We start from the raw sequence: 10,777 nt of genomic DNA, 5'->3' as shown, positions 1-10,777 counted from the left end.
AGCTCTCTAGTGAGACAGGAGGATCGGTGTTATACAAGATAATTTGTGGGGCAAAATTTTAAAGTGGTCTTGTTGCCATGGCAACCAGTCAGTGGGAACATTCCATTGGTTACTATGGTAAAATGCCCATTTTAGCACTACCATCACTTTGCTATCACATATTTTCAATTTATATATAATATATCCAAAATGATTAAATTCCATTGTGTGTATACTGTTTACACACCATATTTACTTATTTTTGAATGTATTTATTTTAATGCACGAGCAGCCATAATTGAGCTGGTTATTTTTTTACATGCCATATTCTTTAGTTTAAATGCAAAATGCATGTTTATCTCAGAAATGCAATATTTCATCACTATTCCATTATTCATGTAAAAGATCTTGTTGTTACATACTAGACATAGAAACAAGAAAAGAACATTGTTGGTTAATGAGTATGGAAGCAAAGCTATTAGGATCACACCGTGCTTTTTAAGCCATTTCTTCTCTGCTCATCATCATTTTTGCTACAAAAGAACAAGAGAGCATTTTAAATGCTAGCCCAACATCACAAATATGAAAGAATCGTCAAATCCCAACTTAGGACTGGATATTGCTAGTTTCCCAGAGATGATATAGTCCTTTAGTTTAACCTATCTCCAAAAATATTACATTAACTGCAAGACAAAAAGCACAAGCTACAGATAATTTAAGCACATTATATTAAAGAAGCATAAAGACAATAGTTCCTCCTAATAAAGGAACCGCGCACCCTAGTTGGTCTAGGACGGCAGGTTCAGACAAGGGGCAGTTCATGCAAAATACGGAGGGCAGATGACTTTCTTAGGTCATCAAACCCCACCTCCCCGGTATGCTGCTGCTTGATTGGTCGGTAGATAATAAAAACAATATGCTTCCCTGAGTTTATCAACTACTTAAAAAATATTTATCTGAGGCTATTCAAGTAAAAATAATATAGATGACACTAAGATATTGTGAATTATTAAATATGTTTCATGTTTGTTACCAAGAGCTCTATAACAATGTCAGAAAGCACTCGGAATTTTAATGCACCATAGGATGGATGGGATAGGCCACTGGAGGCTCCCACAGCCCCCACATTGCAGGGGGTTCCTGTCCAGTGGAAGCCCCCAGGACCAGCTCCTCTAACCCTCCCAGCCAGGCCTTGCGTTCCATTGCTCTTTTGCGCGTGTGACCATTTGTAATGCTAAGTGCTGAGAGGCGCTTAGCAGCGACTTCTAGACTGGGTAATCCCAAGACATTGAGCTGCCTGGGTCCAATCATGAAATGCTGCCCCCCCCCACAAACACCAGAGCTATGCTCATACTCACTTAATATCTTCCTACATTCTTGCTGGCTGTTTCAGTGTCCCTGTCTACTTTCTCACAGCTCCGCTTCTTCTCTTGCTGTTTCTTGTTCTTCTGTCTTCTTCTTTACTTCTCATATACTCACTTATATACAGGGCCGGCCTAAGACATAGTTCCACCTGGGGCGAAGTTTGAAATGCCGCCCCCCCACCACTCGGCGCCCCTCTCTCTCCTCCGCCCCACTCTGCTCCATGGCAGGACCGGCCCTGCTTATATACATACCCAGATATACAAACACATACTTGCATACCCAAACAAGGACATGTCCACAGACTAAAATACCCAGACACACTAACATACCCAATGGCTATAACTAAACTAAAGTATGGTGCATACTTTAGCCCAAGAATCTCTATTCAGGACTATGTGCCAGTTGAGAAGGCAGGAGCAGCCTCGTGTGTAAACTGGGTGCCATGTGACCAGACATTATGTGAGCTTGCAGTTAAATGTGAAGCTGTTTGCAATGCCTGCAGCCAGCCAAGAAGATCTGCAGACTGCTGCTGAGCAAAGGGGTGAGTAAAGGAGGGAGAGGGTGTATGTGTACGTGTGTGAGCATGGGTGTGTGTGAGCACGGATGTGTTTGTGTAAGCCTGTGTGAGCATGGATGTCTGTGTGTAAGTGCGTGTTAGTGTGCGCATGTGTGTTGGCATGAGTGTACGTAAATGTGAGAGAGTATGTAAAAATATGTGCCAATGTGTGTTACTGAAGTAGAGGCCAAATATAATAATGACTAATGAGTAAGAGGAGATATAGGGAAAAAAGAAGAGAGTAGATAATGAGACAGGGGAGAAATTATGAGAAAGGGAAGAGAGAGAGTGTGTTTGAAAGTGTTTGAAATGTTAGGGCAAGTAAGTGGTTGGATGCAAGGGCAAGTGTAAACCAGGATGTCTATGTGTAAGGGCAGGTGTGAATGTATGTGTATGTATGTGTATAAGGGCAGGCATGTGTAAGAGTAGTGTATATGTTTTCCTGGATACCTATAATTTTTTCATATTGCCTATAGGTAGCGCTGGCCTTGAGCAGATTGCCATACTGGGGAATTCGATGCAGCCCAATGGGCTAGTTGAGGATATTACAGATTTCAGTTGGCTATAGAGGTCTGTATTTGATGAGATTCGTTCTGCTTTAGGTCAGTCTTACAGGATCACCTCTTCTAAATACATGACTGGAGTTCACAGTAAGCAGATAACTGCTTGACATCATACAATGGAGGAGTACAAACTGAATTAGGGCTAAACTCAAGCATGAGCTCATCACCAGATCTGCAGGGTTATAATAAGCATCCCTTGGGGAAATGCTGATCATCCTACCAAGGACACTGTTACCAGGTATTGTAAAATTCTGGGCTGCAATAAATCTGTTGTAAAGCGTAATCACTCCAGTAAGCAACTTCTTCTTCTACTACTACAGCAATGCAGCCGACTTTACTTGATGTAAATTAGACGACAGATGGTATAGAAGGAAAATAATAGGATACAAAATCACTCAAAAAAATAGTAGTTAGTTAAACTGAAAATATTTTGAAAGCTTTTTGAAACATAATAATTAAATCAATCTCCAATTAGCTATATTGGGCCCATGCATAAATATGAATACAATTAGCAATATCTTAGACTTTATTCTGGTTTTTACGCCAGTATTAATTCCTACCTAGTGTCATTGTGGTTGCTATAGCAATCATAAAAATACATGCTGTGCAAATGATACCTTTTTTTGCATGATACCTTGAAAAGTATTGGCAATAAATATGTAAATATGTACGTTTTTTTAAATTATATATCTATATATTTAATGCACACAGCTAAAGTGCACTTGATTTCAATTGTATTACTTTGTATTAAATCACAGCTGAACATTTTAGGTGTGATTCAATGAGTTACCTAAAACACAAATTACATGCTTACAAATTGGAAAAATTCAAATAAAATTATATATATTATATAACTGATTGCATGTCTAAACTGCTGTGTACCTTATAAAGTTAAAGGGAAGCTTGTAATAGATGTTAGTGCAAGCCCTTGCCACAGCAGCAGCTCATTACAGCCAATGTGGTACATTTGGTAATGTTTGTGTTGATGCTATAGAAATAAAACATAATAATAATTAATCATAATAATAATATCTCTTTACCTACATGTTAAATTAATTTGCCGATTATAATTTGTATCAACCTCTATAGTGGCATGCTATAATGCCATTCCTAGGCATGGTGTTTTTTTTATAGTACAATAGTACACTATAGGGTTAGCATTTATTGAGTTAATTAATATATGGCATGTAGTGTTTATGCCTCCATGTGTTGATTAGTAGAAGATGTGTTTTTTTTTTATTTCAATGTAGTTTTTTTTTGTGGCTACAGTCTAAAAAGTCTTAGTTCTGACACTACATTCTTATTGCATAATTATACATTTATATAGTACTGTACAAAAGTTTTAGACATGTGTGAAAAATGCTATAGAGTAAGAGTGCTTTTTTATAAATAGATTTTTATAATTTAACAAAGGGCAAAATACCTGATTTGCACAAAGTCAGGTATTTTGTAGGTATATAGTTGGCTGATTGATTAAACAATGATATCAAATAGGTGCTAATGGTCATCAATTTCATATGTATGTTGAAACATAATAATTAACTGAAACAAACACCTGTACAGGAGGAATACTTCTGGTGGAGGTTCCTTGCAAGTTTGGTGGGTTGGTTGGAAAGATTTGGTCGAAATGAATTGTCTCCTCAATGGTACGGGCAGATACTTATCCATTGTACAATCATTTCAGGGAGGCATCTGATTGGCACCAAACTTATTCTGCAGAATGACAATAACCCAAACATACAGCCAATGTATTTAAGAGCCATCTTAAGCATAAAGAAGAACAAGGAATCCTGAAAGTGATGGTATGGCAACCACAGAGCTCGCATTTCAACATCATGGAGTCTGTCTGTGATTACATGAAGAGAGAGAGAGAGAGGCAAATACGCCGGTCTAATTCTGCAGAACTGGTTAATTCTCCAAGATGTTTGGAATATCTTACCTGCTGAGTTCCAAAAAAAGTATACCTAGAAGAACTGACGCTGTTTTGAAGAGAAATACTGGTTTGATTTAGATTCCCCCTTACTCATCTTGCACTTTTAAAGCATACAATTTTTTTCTTCACCATTCCCTGCTCAAAACTCTTTATTAGTTATTTTGTAAAGGGATAAGATACAGTTTTTTTGTCATATGGACAAGATTAGTTATAGCTTGCTGATCCAGTGAGATATCAGATTCAATATCCCTTCAATGAGGGTCATTGCCTTCTTTAAGATCCACAGCAAAGTTAAACTTGATGGACTTTTTTCAAATGACTGTGTCATACTAGTAAAAATTGTGGCTTCTACCTCTAAGAAAATGTAGATTTCCCAAACAATCAGAAGAATATTACAAAAGACATTTTTTAGCTCACCTTAATAACTGGATATTTAAAATACAGCTGTTGGCCATCAGTACGTATATGTAGTAATGAATGTTGTATAAGTTCTCTGCTATATATTCAAAGGCTTTATTCTTATATATAGCCAATACCAAAATAAAAAATGCATAAATATTTAAATCACAACCAGTTTTGTATGTGTAAAATGCATATATCAATCTGTCTTTGCATGATGGGATTTGTTGTCTATAGCAGCTGGAGACATGCGTGTTTATACGTCCCTGTTACAGATGACTTGTATTCCGTGTACCTTCTATGGGATTTAAAAGACACGATGCAGAGGTATTAACTGGATGTTTTCACAGGATATTTTAGGACAAAGGTCCCTAAAGCTCAGAACAAGCCTAATGGAACTAAGCCAGGAACCTCAGCGGAGATACAGATGTTTTTTTTTGTAATGATCAGTTGCTCCCGGTCTTGTCCAATATGATTTAAATGGCTTCTGTTCCAATGAGAAGTCATGGAAACCAATGTTCCAAGGTACTCTCCTGACATCGAGAAATTTGATTAAAAAGCCTTATTGCTGACTGAAGTGAGGACAACGATAAAGCAGAAATGCCTGGGGTGGATTGGTATCAGGTGTCTTTTTTTTTCTTCTTTCCTTATTCTTTTAAATAAAATCCCTATCCTTTTCGCCTTAGAATGTATTGATCACCAGCTCATGAATTCACAGATTACACTGTGTACTTCAAGTTCTCCCCTTATAATTATTTTATGAGCTAAAATAAATGTATTCTATTTTCACATAAAATACTGAAGTACCTATAGCAGTGCTGTACTGGCCTGGACTGGCCATCTGGCACACTGAACAAATGCCCAGTGGGCCTGTGGACAATAAGGTCCCATGCTTATTGATAGTGCCACTCCAGCAGCAGAGTCCTGTAGTGTGTGGCCACCGGCTGGATATATATGGCTGCACTCCATCCAATATAATGCGCTCCACAAGTATCCAGCCAGTGACCTCATGTCCATCATTTGGTGGCTGCTAGCCTTAAAGTGCTAGGGCATGTTCCCAATGTGACCCTGGTGCGGGAGTATTTTTCCATCACATTTGTGGTGAAGTTATAACTGGTGTAACATCTATAGATGTAGTAATTGTTTTAATTGCAGCTTGTTTTAGTGATATTATAGTTTGAACAGTGACATCATCTTTCCTCAATCCACTTACGTTTACCAATCATCCCTGAAGATAAGCTTAAGAATTTCAGAGCATGGCAGACGCTTGTAAATAGTGATAAACACACTTTCAAAATGACCTGTCTGGCTAAACCGATGGTCACTATGGATGTAAACAAAGATCCCGTCAGACAACAACATTCACAGAAGATAGATATAATGGGGCGATATGGAGAAGAACCATCCAGAGGAGAAACGAGATGCATGTCTGGAACGTGGTCTTAGAAAACCTTATGACCATCCAGGTCTTTGGTGAAAACCATTCATATATGGGATATGTGAAATATAATGGTATGGGATAAAGGGACACTGTCCCATAAACTCTGCTTCTTGACCTTATAAACAGTGCTGGTCCTAGACTGAAGAGCACTCTAGACAAAAAGTTGGCCAACACCACCGCACTTATTGTATTTATTTATACTTTTAGAATGCCAATATAGATCCCTTGTCCCCACATATTTTGGGGGGTTCCATTGTACCCGTCAGGTACCAAACTTCGCATTGGAGGCAGTTTCCAGGGTGAGTATTGGCACCCTATGGTCTAGCTACCCCAGGCATGTGCCTTACTCACCTGGGACTAATGCTAGCCCTGCTTATAAAGGTCCAGCAGTGGGACAATGAGGATGTCTAAAGTTGGGATGGCTGAGGTGCACATGCAGTAGCAATTCTCTCCAATAGATGGTGCTGTAAATCCCTTTTAATGCCTCTTCTTTATGCAGTAGCAGTTCTTGAACGTTTTTCCAATCTAGAACCTTTGCAAACCAATTTCTTCAGTATCAAACTCCCCCCATTAAGGTTTTCTGACAATTTTTATTTTTAAAATACCATTAATGTTTCACACTATTCAGGCAATCATGTAATCCCTGCCTCACCACCAGATATGCCCCAAACTAGACATATGCACAGGATAGGAGATCATGGATCCTTTTTATGTTATGGGCAATTATATAATAATAAATGGCAAAAATACACTTTATCTTTAAGCCTACAGACCAAGTCGGATGAAATGACAGAGTAATATAATATGAGCAATGCTGCAGTGATCCATTGATGATATAAAAGTAGCCTAAACCCCTCACTTTATACACCCCAATGGCTAAATGGGATGTTGCAAGTAAAGCAGGCTTTTCTCAGTAGAAATAAAATTAGGGCTGCCCAAAGGAACATTGCACCATTCAACTGTTTATTGACTTGGGGTATGTGCCCAAGCTTTTGCCTCTTAGCAATATGCCTTCTTTATTATATTTTATATCAAGTCATATTAACATAATGGTTTTGCCATTGGACCTGTGCTCTGAGGCACTGTATAACATTTTCATCTATTTTGTATCTATTTTCAAAAAATGCTGTATTGTCTTACTTTATAATGATTTGTCTTTAATTAAAAGACTCTGCAAGCCTATCTTATGCATTTTACTTGCAATACCACAAACAGCCCAATGGTGTCAGCATTAGCATAGGCATTAGACAGGATTTAAGGAAACCAAGGATCCTTTATGTGTTTCCTTTATGGATTTTCTATGTAAAAGTGGGTTCCTTAATACATTTTTTTGGCCTGCTCTAATACTGGACCATTTTGGCTGATTTGTGCTCCCCCTCCCCATCTACCAAGCTCCTGTCTGCAGGGCAGGGAGGTTTGTACACAGCTCCAGGATGGGTAATGTGCAATTGTCCACTGTGTTGGTGCTTTTACAGTGTATGTACACAGTGGGTTAAATATTTGTAATTAAACAATATACATGTTGCTGTTAGTGTCATAACTAAAGAAAATCCCTGCTGACAATTGCTACAATATGGATGAAAATATACTGCACCTAGCATAATGGAAACATATCATGGAATACATATATATTATATATGTAAAAGCAGAATGACCTGTAACGTTTTTGTTAAACAAAAGGTTAAACCACATAAATGTTGCAATAGTAGTAAAGAACTATTCAGAACATATTAACAAAACATAGCAGGTTTTTTTATTCTCAAATATATTTTCCAGATTTACATAGTCAGATATTTTGTAAAAGGTGTCTGTAAAGTAAGCATTGTAATTTGATGAAAGGCAGAGAATACAGCATAGCCCCATGTATTAATGGCTGCTCTAATAGTAGAAAATTGTAAGATGAGACAAGGATGCACATGTTCTGTGTGTGTGTTATGTGTTGATGGTGATTGAAGGGTGGGGCGGCTCAGTGATACAGGGCAAATGCTTGCCTTGGATGGAGTTGGCTGGGATGTTGGGATAATGTAGGGAAATAGAACATATTGATGCTGGAGGCATCCTGACTGTACATTCAGTCCGCAAATACTGACATTATCACTTTGCAAACTCATCCATCACTCTTAATAAAGAATGACCTTTGTCCAATGGTTTGTTCCCACCTGGTTACACTTGGTTCCCACACTGCTAACAAGGATATTGACAACTTCTGTTGTTCCAACACCTATCACTTTTAGTAGGTTAATGAGAAGTATATGAGTTGTAGTCTACACCATTTACAATGATACATGGAAAATTGTCTAGCCCTGTTTCCAAAATTTGGTGTGGGGACATGATTTTTTTGACCCATTCAATGTACAAAGGTCTTCCTTTTGCCCAGACATATGATTTTTTTGAAGGAACGTCTGAAATCCTGGTTGAAAATGGTGTAAATGACGGGATTGAGAGAGCTGTTGCAGTAACCAATCCAAAAGAAAAACTTAAATAACGTTTCGGGTATCTCACAGGCTTCTCTGCAAATCCCATATAAACTATAGCTGAAGAAAAATGGGAACCAACAAACCACAAATACCCCCATAACCACTGCTAAGACAAATGTAAACCTCTTCTCCCTAGCCTGGGTGACTTTCCTCCTGGAGATGCTACTCCTCCTTTTCTTCTTCCTGGAGGAGAACAGGTCCATAGATTTGTTGCTGGACCTAGAAAAGCGGCTGGACTGTTTGGAGAAGGAATTGTTCTTACTTGTCCTCTTGTCCCTGCTGGAGTCTGTATTCTCATCTCTGCTACTGCTCTTCCTCCTCTTACTCTCTGATACACTACTCTCCTCCAGCTCCACATCATCTAGATCTGTGGCTCTGGGTGGGCTTGGTCGAGATGGGTAGTGCCCATTCTCTTTCTCCACTGGCATTTTATAAGAGGTCCCTTTGCTGAAGCCATTCTCTGTGTGAGAAGAACAGTCTGTAGCAGGTTTCTTCTCTGATAAAGTCCTGGTCCTCAGTTTTGCTACTTGGTAAATGCGGATGTACACCAAGATCATTATGACACAAGGGGCAAAGAATGACCCTATGCACGAAGATAAGATGTACCAGGTCTCATCATTTAATTTACACTGAGGGTATACATAATCTTCTGGGTCTCTGTCCATAGAAATTAGAGGTGGGAAGGAGATGACAGCAGAAATAAGCCAGACTATGACAATGATGCCTTTAATCCTCCGAGGGGTCCTCTTTAGGTTGTATTCTACAGCCTGTGTCACTGACCAGTACCTGTCCAGGCTGATAGCACATAAATGAACTATAGAGGAGGTGCAAAATAAAACATCTAAGGCTAAATAGATATCACACCATACGCTGCCAAAGTACCAGTATCCCATGAGCTCGTTAGCCAAAGAAAAGGGCATTACTAATGTAGCCACCAGAATATCTGCGCTTGCCAAAGATACCAAGAAAAGGTTCTGGGGGGCTTTAAGTGCCCTGCTTGTCAGCACTGCAATAACCACAAATACATTTCCCACAATGGTAAATATAATAAGAAATCCCACGATTGCTGCTAGACCCCAGACAGCAGTCACCGAATATTGCCCCACTCCAGGGGCTCCATGGGGCTCAGAAGAGGGTAAGAGGGTATTGTTGATATCAGACGTATTTTCAGGCATATCCATAGTACTGGTGTTAAAGTGGCATGCACATAGATGCGCGGTATCCTTTGCTTTTGGTGTGCCTTGCCAACTTAGTGCCTCCTCAACCCTCATCACCGGCCATTATCACTTGTCTCCTCACCCCAAAGAGTTGTCCTCGGTCCCCAAGAACGAAGCCAAGCAAATCTTCTTCAGGCGACCTGTGTTCCTGTATTTGAACCGGTTTCATGTTCAACACACCATAGACATGAGGCTCGTGTGGCTTTTCTCATCCCGGTTGCTTCTCTTCTCTTGAACCTAGTGATCCAGCAGGGGCAGTGCTCAGGATACTCCAGGAGGAGGTGGATCTGGGCAAGCATACTGAGCTCCTGAGGTTAAATCCCAGGCATCTGCTCCTTCATCAGTCCTGACTTGTGAGCGCTGGACTCACAATCACCATGCTGTTAACTGCAGATCACAGAGTTATCTCGATTTAACAATGTGAAGAATGCAAAGATATAATCCTCCTCTAATTGTTGAATTTCCTGCTTTTATACAAAATCTCAGAATTAAGCATTTTTTGAGGAAACTGGAGAAGTGTAGATCCACAGCACATCCCAATGTACGTATCCCCTAAGTATACTTGGAACGTTGCCTGAATTTGCGGTAAGTGCATTTCTCTGTCTCTCTCTTCCATCCTCCCTCCCCTTAACCCTTTGAGAGCCAGATGGGAGGAGGTAGGGTGTGATGCTGACAGTAAGTGTCAAGGCTGGGCTGTATATAGGCTTCTTGTGATGTTGTAAGTGCCAGGGGTGAAGGCAAGATTTTTAAAAAATACCTTTTAAAAAACCTTTTAATTTCCTAATTATTAAGCTTCCTCTTTTTTAGTGCTTGCTACGGAATTATATACATTAGTAACATAAATTCC

General features: G+C 39.3%; 1 protein-coding gene across 1 annotated transcript; it reads right to left on the bottom strand.

The window, feature by feature from the left end:
• Positions 1-7,966: 7,966 nt before the first annotated feature.
• On the bottom strand, positions 7,967-10,210 carry ADRA2C (adrenoceptor alpha 2C). Its single transcript, XM_053458133.1, has one exon. The coding sequence runs from the start codon at positions 9,982-9,984 to the stop codon at positions 8,584-8,586; it is 1,401 nt and encodes a 466-aa protein (XP_053314108.1). The 5' UTR covers positions 9,985-10,210; the 3' UTR covers positions 7,967-8,583.
• Between the last annotated feature and the right edge of the window lie 567 nt (positions 10,211-10,777).

The sequence above is a fragment of the Spea bombifrons genome, chromosome 1, assembly GCF_027358695.1.
Source record: "Spea bombifrons isolate aSpeBom1 chromosome 1, aSpeBom1.2.pri, whole genome shotgun sequence".
NCBI lineage: Eukaryota > Metazoa > Chordata > Amphibia > Anura > Pelobatidae > Spea > Spea bombifrons.
This window is presented reverse-complemented; position numbering and strand designations above follow the sequence as displayed.

What these genes read in the sequence shown, in the direction of transcription:
- ADRA2C (XM_053458133.1), bottom strand. Translation starts at nt 9,984, where the DNA reads ATGAGGGTTGAGGAGGCACTAAGTTGGCAAGGCACACCAAAAGCAAAG.